Raw genomic sequence first — 14,936 nt, forward strand, 5'->3', positions numbered from 1 at the left:
TGTTGACTTGGGCATCCATTGGAGCAGGCATGGCTGAGCTATGGGAAAATTTGACAAGACTGTTCATAGAAGGAATGTGAGCAGTTGCAGTAATTTGATAATCCACATTAAAACCCCTTTTTGCATAAAACTCCTTCCAGCAACTCAGGATAGAGAAAAGAGACTGTACTAATTCTTAGAGACGATTGTATTGAATTGGGCTAAAGAATGTTGTGGAAGTAATAGCTCATTCTGTAATAAATCTTACTGTACATTTTACAGGGAAAAAAATATCTGGTCTCTTGGGTTGTTGTCATTCTGGCATCTTTAGACAGTGTTACATGTACTTCAAAAAAAAAGCTATACAACAGCATTGCCCTTTGTGGGCTGTAGTAAAGCATTTTTAAGCAGAAATGTGAATGCTCTCATTAAACTGTTCAATCAGTGTTCTCTTAGGAATAGCAAATGTTTATTTAAAAAGGTCACAGGAAAAAAATTCAACACAGCTTCTGGGAGGCTGGAAGCACGTTAAGTGTGGGAGTTCATAGAGCTGCTGAACTGCAAGGTAATAGTTGGATTGAGAACAAGACACGACAACATGCTGTGGGCTTGTTTTGACTGTAAATGATTTGGACTTTGATGAGTATTCTTGTGTGCAAGATCTGTTTCTTAGCGACGGAGTAGTGAGAAGTAAGTTGGCAATATGTACACGAAGCATTCTGAGTCAGAAGTAGCTTTTTGCCTGTGGATGCAGCGGGGTGTCATAGCAGTGCTTGCAGTAGGTAGTCAGGACCTTCAGAATGTTCCTCCTACATATGGTACAGGATTCTTTGTGGCCCTGCACTAATGAGCTGAGTCAATCCTCTTGGGCAAAGAAGGCAGCACCAGGACATCCTAATTATAGCCCTAGCCCAGGTCTGTTCTTCACTCAGCTGCTTAGGGCAGAGAAGCAGCCATGCAAGGTGAGCTCTAGCATGGGAAAGAGATAGAGCAACAAACTCAGTTCAGGCATCTCTTTTACAAGACTGCCAGCCTATGTAGTCCTGTCAAAGTCTGGCACTTACAGCCTGCCACCTTCTTGGGAGGGATCCTGAAGTTCATTTGTACTTAACTTTTTGAGTATACCATAGAGACAGCGACATTTCTTGGAGTGAGATTTGTTTCTGTTTCTTTCTCCTTTATTTTTGCTGACTCTACAGTGGAAGCTGACTATCTATTTACCTAACAAAAATATTGTGTTGATACAAATTTTGTCATGTATTTGAATTGAGAGACTTAACACCAGTTTTTAATATAGAACTTCTTTCACAAACCAGAGAAAATGGAAGTTAAAGGATATATGACTTAGATTTTAATTTGTTTTAAGTATTGCCACACAATTATTTTCAGTGGAGTTCTGCCAAATTCCATCCAGGTAAGGAGCTTGGCTTGTAACCTTTTTTTGTTTTTTTAACCCTTGCTTCCAAACCCTCACCTGACTCTACTTTTACATTATTCTTCACTTACACATTTTACATGTAGTTCTGTATCATGACACAGGAACAAGCTTGAGATGTGATCCTTATCTGAAGCTAATCTTTATTATGGTTTCAGTTTGTTGATTTTAATTGCATTATAGTAATTTGAGGACCACATTCAGCCCTTCTGATCCAGAATCAGTGATTCAGTTTCATTTTGCTTACTTGTTTTGACTCACAAAACAGGTGAGTCAAATACAAAATCATGTATTTGCATTACTTTTGTAATAAAAAATACCAGAAGAGGTATACATAAAGCAGAATGCTGTAATATTCCAACCGAATTTGATTTTATTCTCTGCAGATTTGGTAAATGTAAACACCGAATCTGAACACCTAACTATATAATTCCACTCTATTTTGATGTAGGACTTCCTTTCATTTCAGCAGTATGGCTATGTTTGTTATAACATCAAATACGTGAGAGGTTTATTTTGTATTTATCCTTTTTTTTATAGTCCTTCCTTGACACGGAATCTTACCTTGAATTTGTTTGAGTGTAAATAGATGACTATCTCCTTTTTCAATATGGAGTATACATGCTTGCAGCAAAACACAGTCTTCTGATACCCTGATCCTGTCCAAAGTGGAAACAGTCGTGGCAGTGATGTTTTTCTCTGTTGCATGTATCTCAGTTATTCTGCAAAACACTTATCACTTTGGTAATAATCCTAATAGTTAAGATCCACTAAGAATGAATGTTCCAACTCCACTCAGCAAATTATCTGCAGTTCCTATATACAATACTTATAATATTGGTTTTTATATCTAGTATAAGGGGTATGTATGCCTCATAAATAGTATTAACAAGAACTGGAAGATTTAAAAACTTCTTTTTGCAGAGTTCTGGAACATTTTATAGTGGAAGATCGTATTATAGATGTGTGCAGTCTTGGTTTTCATGCTGCGTACCTTGCAGAATGTTGAAAATTTGATAGCTTGGCCTCCACGTATGATGGGGGGGAGAGAGGACTGATGGTAGAGTGGTGAATAACAAGGAAAAGAGGAGATTTGCTTTGGTGCCATTAAGAAATTGGGGAGAGGGTTGGTTTTTTTCTTATTACGCAAAAACTTTTGCTTTATTGCTTTTTCTGAACAAGGTTTTGTTTTCATCCAGATTTTCCAGTTGATTCCAACTGTAGCTCACATGGAAATATCTTTTCTTTTGAAAGCCCTGGAATTTAGGTTATTGGCTGTTGAGTATTGCTGATTGCCTGCTGGGAAAGAAAGCAGTATTGATGATTAATGTAATAGAAGGCAATTGTTACATCAAATTCTGATTTTTTTATATAGGAAGAGTTCCATACAAAGATTATACTGTGTTATTTACAACATTTCAGAACATTGTAGCCTTTTATAGATGTAGAGCAAATCTTTCTTTTAGCCATACAAAAAGAATCTGATAGTGTTATTAAATTTCAGCTATAGGAGCACATAGAACATGCTGTGTGGCAGAGTGAGTGCATGAACAGAGTTTGTCACTGTGAATTAGTACCTCTGCTTTGTCCTTTTTATTCCCCATTTTGTTTTTAAGTAACTCAAGCGATTTATTTTCTGTATTTCAATTTCTCAAGTTGCATAATGGTAAGAGTAATTTACCTGCATATGGACTAGGCTTTGTAAAGTGCCCAGAACCTCCTTCTGGCTAAACTGAATGTATCTTCAGAATTTTATTTATCAGCTCCAGCAGCTCTGCCTCAAACACTGAACTTCTTTACAAAGGTGTTAGTGCCAGGTGGTTAATCCCTTTTGTTGTAGGTGTTTTCACTTTCCTAGCCCTGTTGCACTAAAAGCTGGCCCTCAAGCATCTCTCTAGATGAATTTGACAACACTGGAAGAATGGCTTCACTCTGTTTAAAAACTTCATTTTGTATGATTACTGTTATGTTTGGGATTCAACGGCTTTGATTTCATTTTTTTTTAATGTAACTCTTTGTTTTACAGATGAGGGCAGGAACGCAGTTGACCATGCAGGTGGTGCACATATTGTAGTAGACCATTTAAGGTCACTGTGCAGTAAAACAGATCCAGCCAGTGAGAAGCTCTTGACTGTCTTTTGTGGCATGCTGATGAACTATAGCAATGAGAATGGTAAACAACACCAAAAATTTGCTTTCTGTCTACCAGGAGAACAACCCCAACAAAAAAAAGATAAAAAGTTAAAGTCATCTGTAGGTTTACATTGTGGATACTAACACTAAGCTGTTCTGAAAAGATGAAGGACCTCAGTTCACGTATACAGTTTTCTGTGTCAGTAAAATTACGTTCCCCAAAAATACTAGATATATTCCTGACACAATTCCATATAGTATATTGTATAAAGTTTTAAGATCAACATCTGGAATTCACTTCTTTTAAAAGCACTGCATGAAGATGTATCGTACACCTTAGGAAAAAACAAATTACAGAAGTTAATTAGAAGGCTACATTCAGTCCTCTGTTTTTCATTTAGTATCAAATAAGACTAATTTGTTGCAGACATGCAGTGTTGTTAATGATTTGGGGGTATGTATGCCAAACAGTTAATAATTTTTCTCCTTGTGAAATGTAAATAAAACAACATGTTATGTTCTTCTAAGTTAAATGGGAAATCATTTATGGGTATGGTCAACATTGTTCTGTGTCTACAGATTTTTTTAGGGGCTGGGGCAAAAACCAAGATAGTATCTTAAGTGAGAAACCCTTGACCACTGAGAGTAACAAAATAGCATTCTATATTAATTGTAGAAACTAGTGCCTCGTTTGCTTCTGCACACAAGTATGTTAATATGCCGAAGCATATTTATAGTGTTCACACAGTTTCAAGCTTTCAAAATTTGAAGAAATTTGGGATAAGTGAGGAAGGCTAAATAGAGGCTGCTCTCTTGACTTGCAATGGCACAGATTGCAAATGTAGTTAGTAATCACTTTGTTCCTTCAGTCATGCCCATTTCATGAATTTCAGTGTTTTATCTTAGGAAGAAATATCTTCTTTATTAGCTACTCACCATTTCCGGAAAGATATAATTTGCTGTAACTTCCTGTTACTCACTTTCTGATCCTGTGTTCCTAAAACTCTTCTAGTTTTCAGAATGGTTTTACTGTATACATTTTTAATCTGCTTTATCATCTCTTCTAGCATAATTTCCATATGTGTTTTCTGTGCCATCTCTGTGGAGATCTCATCTCTTGGTGTTACTCATTCAGCTCCAAATACAACTGTTGTATGTGTCTCATCTCTTTCTCTTGTTCTTTTTTTTTCCTCCTCTTTTCTTTGTATTATCTAAGAATTCTTGTTTCCAGTACTTCTTCCATCTTCTCTAAAGAGCAACTTTCTAGTTCCTTTATTTCATATAGTCTTCAGGAGCTATTTTGCTTGATGTCTGCATGAGTGTCACATTTATTACATTTCATAGTGTTAACTCCATGTTTTCTTTGTTAAAATATTTGGGAAAAAAAGATATTCTCACCTCTAAGCTACTGGAATCCTATGTATTAAGACTAATGAGCATACAGTATACTTGGTAGCTCAAGACAGACGAGTCCAAAAGCGATGTGTAGAGATACTGTTATCAGTTTTGCTTCAGTGACCAAGCTCCCAGCAGATCTTCCCTAGGAAAACTAATTATGAGATAAATCTCCCAAACAAGCAGCTTCTGAACAGCTTAACTGTTATGAACACTGAATAAATGACTCATTCCATCTAGTTAGATAGCTTATTCTGATGCAATCAGTAAAGCAGTTGTGTAGTTCAGTGACAACTAGGAGGATTCACTAGCTGCTCTCCTCTCTGCTAAAGAACATCTTTCATCTCACACACTGACACAATATTCACAAGAGCTGCTGAAGCCAATGTCAGAAGTGATCAATGCAGGAGTATTCCCAGCTCTTGGATTTGGGTGCACACCACCACCCTGTTCTGCCACCACATCAGGGAGGAGTGCTGGGGCCTTACCAAACCTTCACCCTACCCCACATACTTGGGGGTCTCCATGAGGAAGGGTTCCTTTTGGTGGGAACCCAGCTCGTGTTTGGCCCAGCACCCATGGGTATGCTGTGTAAAATTTGCCCATTGACTTGGGCAACCATTGAATTGAACCCCAAATAATATTAAAAACCCCAAAACAATATTAAAAAAAAATAAGAAAAAAGGAGAAAAAGGATTTAGAGGACTATTTTTAGAAGAAAATTCAGTGACGGTACCTGTAGCATGTGAATGGAGAAATGCATAGTTGACCTGTCTTTCCAATTTTGTTTTAAGAACCACAAGTACAATTGGACCATAGTTGTGAATGGATCAAAAATATTGCTTGTGGGCCATCATAAATTTTCAGGACAGCAGTCAATGTCAGCCTGAGATAACCACTTAACTTCCATGCATTGCAGCATCAGGTGGATAATATTCTGACTAAATGCAGTTCTTTGCTGACCTGTTAAACATCAAAACTGAGATTGCCCTGACAGTTAATTGTGGTCACAGATTAGTGAATATCATTTTCAGGATTTACTTATAAAGGTTTGGTCCCAGTTACTTACAAAGAAGATAAACACTGCATTGGTTTTGCTGAAGGATGAGCAGTATGGGATTGCAGCCTAGAATCACGTTCTTTGTAGTTATGGAAACCAATTGGACAAAAATAAAAGGAAAAATATTAGGTAAGGAGGAGGTGTTCCAGTCTTTGAAATAGCACTTCTACCTTCTTTTTTCATGTTTCTGTAATCTTTTCTAGCTTAGCATGCTGTGTTACAAAATCACAGGTGGGGACTTTGAAGATTTCTAACTGCTCTTAATGACTTGCACTCTTTTAAGTTGCACTAGCTATCTAGACAAGGACCATTACAGCAGAGTTGGCTCTTAGTTGCATCTAATTATCTGTGAACACCCTAATATTTTCCAATTATTAACATTTTATGAGCAAAGAGTATATGAATTGTTTTATTTGATTCTAAACAGTTTGTCATTCCCAGTCAACCAGTTGCCTTTTTCCAATAGCTACTGCTTTATTAGTAGTAACTATCAACTACCTCATTTTTTTTTTAACATGAGAGACTCATTCTTGAGTACTTTCGGGGATTTATTACGCTGAGTTACGTAAAAAAGGCAACTGAAGAGCATCTACAAGTAAGGTTTCCTTTTTCTAAACAGAGCAAATTAATGGAGCATACTTGTATCTCATCCTGATTCTGGACACTCAGCTTGCAGTTGTAACTCCATTTATAACACTTATCTAAGCTTTGAAACTAAGATTCCTTTTACAAGGTTCTTGTGTCATCTGCTTGTAGGAATTATTTTTGCCTACTGTCTCTCAATTCTTTCTTTGCTTCCTTAGTATCTTATTTTATTAGTAACTACAGAGTTAAGAGGACAAACTGAGCTTTGGCATCTCTTGCAGTTCTTTCAAGCTGAAAAGAAAGTGTTGATATTTAATTGCATTGCTAGAAATCAGAGGGGTTTTTTCTTATGGAAAACATCCCTTTGCCTTCAGCTCAGGTTATCTTGACCCTCTTGTCATAATTGTATTTTACTACACAAATTCAATCACAAGTAGTTCATTCCTGCTTTCCATTATTAGTCTCTGTGTAGCTATGAATCTGCTTAAGAGCAAGAAGCAAAGCAGGCTTGGATAAAGAGGGAAAAACTAATAACTAATCTAATAAAACTAATAATCATATGCAAACACTCTTTTACTTGAGTTAGAAACATGAGTAGTTATTCTGCAGATCTCATAATCCTGTAAGCCAAGACTATTTGCAAGTTAATGGGATCAGTCTATAAGGTAACTAATTGTCTCTTGAGATCTCTAAAACAAACCATGAAAGCCTTTTTAAAGAAATACAGAAGTTATGCAAGAACTAGGCCAATTGGCTTATTAGGTAGTCAAATTGGAGATTGGAAGTTAGCTGGATACAGTATGCATGTGTGAAAGTATACATACATTTATATATATGGGCATATAGTAGATAAAAATAATTATGTTTATAGATTCCTTCATCATTTCATTTCATATTAAACTTCAGTCTGTCAAGGTTCTCTTTCCTTCAGTGCCTTTGTAAAAGGTGACATCCCGATGTTAAATCATACAACTGCCAAGCCTTTCTTATTCTCACAAAACTCTTAGCAACTGGAATGAATGTTGGGGACTGATGTGCACTGTTGACCATCTGCAGAAATTATGTAAATACACAAGAAATGGAAGGGAGATTTATGACACCATTATTATGGTCTAAAAGTAATATTTCAATAATGCTTCCTCCTAAGATTTACCTTTGCTAATTTCCATGCTTGCCGTGGTTTTTGTTTCATTTACATCACAGCTAAAGATGTCTAGCATGCTTTCAAGACTTAAATATATTTAAATGCAAAGTAACCTAAAGTATGTAAAAGCAGATTAAAAGTATGTTCCTTATGATAGTGAGATAATCAATACAATCAGTTTTATGTTATGTGATGATTTAATATAGCTGTGGGGAGTGCAAGCAGGTTTCTCTAGGGTATGAAATCATGCCACCAATTTGTACAAATTCCTTCAGCATTATAATCACAGTTGCTTATGGGACACAAATGATGAGTTGTTTTTTGGAATTCTTTTCAAAATCATGAACTAGCCTAAATCAGAGTTTTAAACAAAAATGCCCCCGATAAAGTTCTCAATTTGGGATATTCTCCCCAGATCTTACTCTTTTGGAGTTTCCATGTGTGTCACCGAAGGACATGGAGCCATTGAAATTCAAGTTTTAGGTAGGTAATTCTTTGTGCTGGCGCATGTATTGATTGCCTTTTATATACCTGTATATGCATCTGTACAGCATCACTGTCAGTGCTTTTCACCCCAAAAGAACACAGAGGCATTTTACTAGTGCAACATGTGATAGCAGTGTAAAATGTGGCTTTGAGTCATAAATTCAGAAGAGGCATTAAGTTTTTCATGCTTCCTGCTCACTGTGCATAAAGTTCTGCTTAGGAAGCTGTTTCATCCTGAGACACGATGTTGCCTGGCTTCATGGCTTGCTTTAGTCCTGTGTCAGGCAACTGCTTGTAGGATGGATGCATGTGTCCCCTGAATTCGTCTCTTGCTCTAGTAGGGCATTAACACTTCCTGCAGTGAAAGGCCAAGATACGCAGTTAATCCAAGTTACCCAGTCTGAGGTCTTTCCTCGGACAGATACAGAACTGCTGGCAGTCTTTTCAGCTAAGACTGAACCACTTAGATGCTTTTAATTTCTCTGAACTAAAAAGTTCTGTAGGTCTCAATACCACTGAGATGCCTAATGCTTTTCTCTTGAACTGCTTAATAGACTTTGCTAGAGAAAGAACCTCCTATTGGTGGTAATGACAGATGTAAATGTCAAGTCCAGAATTTGTATGGCAAGCCCAAGCTTAAGTATAAACATTGCAAATAGCTGCTGGCAGCCTTTTATTTTCAAAGATCTCACCTCCTATGCAGCTTTGTGACTCATGGGGTTGTCCTGTCTTCATCAAAAGAGAAAATTTATCCTTTCGCTTACTGCTGTTAAGGCAATGGTTACCCTACTGACAATTCTTGTAATGCCATTCTTACCACTGGAAACAATTCCTGTACTCAGGTGTCATCCTTCTATCCAGGGAAATGAGACTGGTATGGAGTCTGGTATAATACCTGACTTTTGACCCAGTACAATTGTCCTTTCTTAGTATATGGGGTTTTTTTCTAGAGGCCCTTTAGTCAGTGCACTCCATGCTCTCTTGACCAACAATATATCTTTCTGTTTGGCTCTAAAGATTCCTATTTCCTTTCAAAGATGGATGTGGTTTCCCTTTTTCCACTCATCTTCTCCTCCATGCTTTTTATATATTTTGTATTAAGAAAGAGACAGCAGATAAAAAAAACCCTCCTCAAAATTGAGAGTTTATGCTTCTGATGTCAGAATGAAGTCCATAGAGATTGTCTCTTTGTCCATTACAGTTGGATAAAGTGGTTTTTAGAGTGACTAAAGGTATAGTCTAGTAACAAAGCAATTTCTTTCCACATAATGTTCTATGGCATTTGTGGTTTGTGTCTTTGTTCTCCCACTCTCCATGACTACCAGTTTTCCTTCAGAATTTTTAAGTGTCTGCAGGGGACAATCACAAAACAAGGACAAAAACAGATTATTTACCAGTAACTTGAGTTCTCCTACACAATAATTTTCTCCACAGAACCATCTCCCCCTGCTCCAATTTTCCTATTCAGAGACAGAATTTTACAGTCAGTTTGGATTGAAGTAGGAGGGTGTAGTAGTGACTCACACATCTACCAGAGGTAAAATGGCATTCAATGCATGCGCTAGTACAATTTGTACTTACCTGAAATTTGACAACTTCAACAGCTCTTTGGTGTCTGACATGGCGTTCTCATAAATTTCACTAAAGATCATGAATCTGTGGAGGAGATAATCCCTCTCCCCAGAAAAGGAAATTCAGTTACTGGTAAGTAATACAGTTTTATTAAAGATGTCAAGCCATAAGGATTCCTGCTCATCCCCACTAACCTGTAATAACCAAGGCTTTTACCTACTTAGTGTACCAAATTGATAATTATTATAAAAGTCTTTTATGCTTAATAAAAATGAGCTAAATATTCTGGAATATTTTCATAATTTTTATTATATGAAAATTTCAAACACATTTGGCAGAATTTTGAGGGCAAAGAGCTTTTTGAGAGCATGAGATGGTACTAAATTTGTTTTTATCTCCCTGTAAAAATCTGCAATTTTTTATGGCTCTGATCCCACAGATATAAAACCTCCAACTGATTTCAGTTGCCTAAAATGAATTCCTTAAAAAGGAAAACAACCAAAAAAACCCCCAAACACAAAAAACCCCCCAGAATTCCCCTGTAGGGCTTGACCCAAAGCTAAATGAAGTAATACAATTCTCTTGACTTCACTGGGCTTTGGATCCTTGTCTTTTGGGTCTGTAACATTTAAACATAGTCAAAGTGCTTGGAAACAAAGGAAAAAAGATGCTTAGGAAAATTACTAAACAACATCTGGTGTGTTTATTTAAGTCTGCTTCATTCTATTCAACTGTAAAACAATGTTTTTCTTCTTTGCTATGTTATAGGTAAAATGTGTAAGAGAAAATATCGTTATAAATAATCTTTCAAAACAATCATGTTTCTGCCTAACCATCAAAGCATCTTTCTATTTGCAGACATCTAGGAGCAATAACTTTCTTACTTGTAAATACTATAAACCTTCATCCTATGCAAGAAATTATCAGAATGGCTTCTAAGGACTTTTCTTAAACCTTCCATTTTTTGTCTTTATTAAACTTTCTTTTTTCTCAAGCTCCTCATAATCTACATTGTGACTTCCTGTGTTTATAAAACTTTTCGTGTTTATTTCAGTGCCAGTTTATATTCATCCTAATTTTAATTTTCCGGTTTTGCTCTTTAATAATAAAAGAGTATGTAGAAAAAGCTCTCAGATAAATAACTATTTCACTGACCTAGTTTAGGTTGATTTCAGCTGGCTCGTCTCAGTGAGCCCAGAATCAAACCCGACATGTATTAAGAACCTGATAACCACAAAATTGTCAGTAGCTGCATAACTCATTATACCCTATGACCAGATCAGGAAGGAATATTTCTGGGAATACATCCCATTGCCAGGGACAAGGAGAATTATGAGTCCATATCTCAGCTCTGGACCTGATAGTGTAGCAGAGTAGAGGAGACAGACATTTAAATGCTGCTTAGCCTAGAAGTTGCTTTGTGTGAAAAATGCTTTTTTGGTTAAAGGAATGGTACTACGAACAGAAATGCTAACTCACTGTTGTACTCTCTTTTTATGTAGATACGTTGCAGTCACAGCTTATCAATATGGGTGTTATTCCTACGTTAGTGAAATTGTTGGGTATTCATTGCCAAAATGCAGCTCTGACAGAAATGTGCCTTGTTGCATTTGGCAATTTAGCAGAACTCGGTAAGTCCATGATATTAATCTCAAATTCACATTCAGTTAAGTCTTAGTTAAAGACTAACAAAAGCTTTGCACTGATGCTTGTTTCATTCCTTTTGGTACATTCTATAATAATAGACAAGCAGTTTCTGCTTATTTTCCGTAGAATCTATAATTGTCTTTTTTTTTGCCTTCAGTAATTGAAATTTATTTGGGTGCTTAATACAATCTTATGTTTTATGTTAATGTTCTTCAGTGCAACTAAACACGTTTTAAATCATCTGAACAGTATTTCCATAGCACTGCTACTTACTGTGAATTGTTTATTAATAATATAAATATTGTATCCTGGTGTAGGTCCACAAAGTTTTATCAGGATTAACTTTGACTCATGAAAATCTCTGAATGAAACTGAGACGGGCACAGTTCATTAATCTGCCTATACAATATTCTTTTAGGTGAAGAGTTTTAACATGTTCTAGTCTAAATGCTTCCATGTATAAGTCATGAATAGATGTTATCTTTAGCAATTTTAGTTACAACTTCATTTAAATTGAAATTTGTAGCCCTGCTTTGATCCAATGTCTTTGCAACTGGATTAGTTTTCATTGGAATTCGATCCAGTGTAAATCAACAGGTTGTTACAGCCTATGTTTTAATATCACTTGTGTTTTACATTGCTGTTCTTTTGCTAACCTATTCAATGAAATTTTAGTCTTATGAGTTTTTTTGCACTGCAGTAGAATAATATAGCAGTTATGATATCATCCTGTTTTTCTGAGAACATTCAGCAGTTCAAAACATGAAAAATATATCTCTGAGTTTGGTTTGTAGTGTTTGGTGGCCTGAGTTCATAGATTCCAAGGCCAGAAAGAACATCATATCTAGCGGTCTGATCGTACACATGATACCTTCACTTAGAGTAGACAACTCCTCTTAACAACTCAACAACAGAAAGAGCCGTCAAAGTAGCACTAAAGAAGTTAATAGATGACAGGTCTTCAAGATGGGCACTGTGTACTGTGTGTGCACAACAGAAAGTATAATGAGAGTCATACTCTGAAAATTCTAGTGCTTAGATGCAACTAAAGCCATAAGGATATTAAATACAAGAAATGGTAGCCTCATGGAGAACTACATCGCCTTTCCCTCTTTGGAAAGATCCAGCTCTGTCCTGTTGAGGAACAAGAACCATGGGAAAGAAGCTTAACAGTAGCTGCTTCCTTTCCTGTTATATGATGAAAAGGTCCTCATTCTTTAGGATCGGCACAAAATTAATTTAGTTTGTAATACTTTATTCTCCCTTAAGCAATAGTTTAGTCAATCACATTGAAACTGTATTATTTTATTTTTGCCTTGTAACTTCAGGGAATTTTTTGGTGGAGTTACCATTTTGCATCACTTAAGAGACAACTGCATTGCACAGATCCCTTGGAAAGCATTATATGACTCTTATTCTCTGCCAAAGCAGGGCACAAACCAATAAAGAGAGTGATGAATCTCCTTTTAAAAATACTGGAAAAATCAAAAATCCACTTAGAATATGCTGTGCAACTGTGCAGAGTGAGATAAAACAATAATGGAATGTGCACAAAAGAGTCTAGGTCTTCAGTTCATGCTTTTCCCAAGTCCTTGGGGTCAGTTCTAGATTAAAATAATCCCTAACCATCCATCAGAGCAATAGCAAAGGTGCTGGAAGATTTTCTAACTACAGATGGCCCTCAGGAGGTGGCAACTGGAGAATGCAGAACACCAGCCCTACCACCTGCATCCCTTGTAATACTGCCAGGGAGAAGGAATATGATACGGGCAGTGGAATAAGAGATGCTTTTGTTGAATGTACATTTGAAGATCTGCTGGCTAATCTGCTGGTAGGAAGCCCACCCATCTCTAAAAGCTGCTTTATGCTCTCTGTGCAGGGTGAGATGGCCCAGCAACAGCCACACACAGATTTCAAAAGAAATGTCAACATCGTGAAACCATGTAAATATTAAAGCATTGAGTGCAAATGTTCATCTTTCCCATAGAAAGTGTGGTATATAACCTGCTCTTCTTCCTGTTAAGATGAGGGAAATCAGACTTAATATATATTTTTGTACTGGTACTGTTTCTATAGCTACCTTTACATTTTGTTGGGCAAAACCAGCCCCAACAGCCTTGATCATATATTTATATAGTTTTTACAGCCTTAATCATAATAAATTCAGGTCAGCACATTTATCTGAAAGTGTGAGACATGTATCTTTTCATTTTGTGACAAGCACGAGTCTATTGTTCTTGTCTGTCAAGAGCACTCTTAGTCATCTTACTGTGAATAAACATCTTACCAGTGAATAAACCTGGTAACAAAGAGAAAAGAAATAGTCCTACCTTTTCATGTGGTTTGTTTACTTCATACTGAATTTTTCCTTTTGCTTCACAGAGTCAAGTAAGGAGCAGTTTGCCTACACAAACATTGCTGAAGAGCTTGTGAAACTGTTCAAGAAGCAAATAGAGCATGATAAAAAAGAGATGATTTTTGAAGTTTTGGCTCCCCTGGCAGAAAATGGTGAGAATTTTTTCTTGCACTATATTTTACTCATTCCCTTATGTGTATTTTGGTATATTGGTGTCTCTTTCAGGGACTAAATGCAGAGTAACTGGCTGCTTTGTTCAGAAGCCACTATGACTGACCCTTGTGATGGTAGTTTCATGCACGGCGAATAGGTCTTCATTTTTTTGTCGAGCGTATGACAGGAGCCAACAAATTGTTGATGCTAATTCCATCTGTGATTCACTCTACGATTATGTTATATTTTATTTCCCTGTGCCCTCAGTGGGAATATCAAAAACTGCTTTTTAGAGGGCTTTACAACATTTGGCTGCAAAAGCTGGCTCAAGCATGCATAGACCATTGCAGCACCAGGACATCATTTCCTGGAATCGCAGAGCCACTGGCAGTTCCATTTCCTATGGACATTATTTTTGCTAGGGACGTGTTAATTGCAGAGCTAAGAGATGGACACTCCATTTAATGTTTGTTAAGAGATCATAGGAATTTAATTTGGGTGTTTGGTGGCATATACTGTGGTAGCCCCAGGTGGCCCCTGGGAGTTTCATTCACTGCTCAAGCCAGAGCAGGAAGTGACGTACACCTGATGACCCCTCTGGGATGTTCCTCCCAAAGGAACAAAGGGTCGTACAAAGGTAGTTTGTACAATCTGTCATCTGCCCTTAGTGGAAATGGAGCTGGACTGCAGTGGGAAACAGTTCTAAGTATAGAAGACATCACCGTATTTGATGGCTCTATAACTTTGTTTTAACCATTTCAGCATTAAAGCTTGTTTAAATTGAATAAATTATTAGATAGAATTGCAAACTCTAAAGATTTAGGTTTCATTCTACCCTGTGTACCTACACACTCTGTGTGTGTCTGCCTTACATTGTATAAATTAAGATAAGCTTTAATTTAAAAAGTTATTTTGACTTTTAAGTGGTATGGGAAATAAATTCCTTTTTTCAGTTCTAAAGCTGCAAATTTTTTCCAAAATATATTAATTT

The 14,936-nt window shown here is 36.7% G+C and overlaps 1 protein-coding gene across 5 annotated transcripts in view; it reads left to right on the forward strand.

Annotated features, from left to right (window-relative positions):
• The window catches only part of RAP1GDS1 (Rap1 GTPase-GDP dissociation stimulator 1), a 94,980-nt gene that overhangs the window by 65,534 nt on the left and 14,510 nt on the right, over positions 1-14,936 (forward strand). For 4 of the 5 annotated variants that reach the window (XM_017822230.1, XM_017822231.1, XM_017822233.1 and 1 more), the window contains 3 exons: positions 3,441-3,587; positions 11,292-11,420; positions 13,819-13,944. In XM_017822230.1, coding sequence (XP_017677719.1) covers positions 3,441-3,587; positions 11,292-11,420; positions 13,819-13,944 — 402 coding nt within the window. The remainder of the gene's footprint in view (positions 1-3,440; positions 3,588-11,291; positions 11,421-13,818; positions 13,945-14,936) is intronic. The other variant, XM_017822232.1, reaches the window with a different exon arrangement.

The sequence above is a fragment of the Lepidothrix coronata genome, unplaced genomic scaffold (genome assembly GCF_001604755.1).
Source record: "Lepidothrix coronata isolate B3197 unplaced genomic scaffold, Lepidothrix_coronata-1.0 Scaffold96, whole genome shotgun sequence".
Lineage (NCBI taxonomy): Eukaryota > Metazoa > Chordata > Aves > Passeriformes > Pipridae > Lepidothrix > Lepidothrix coronata.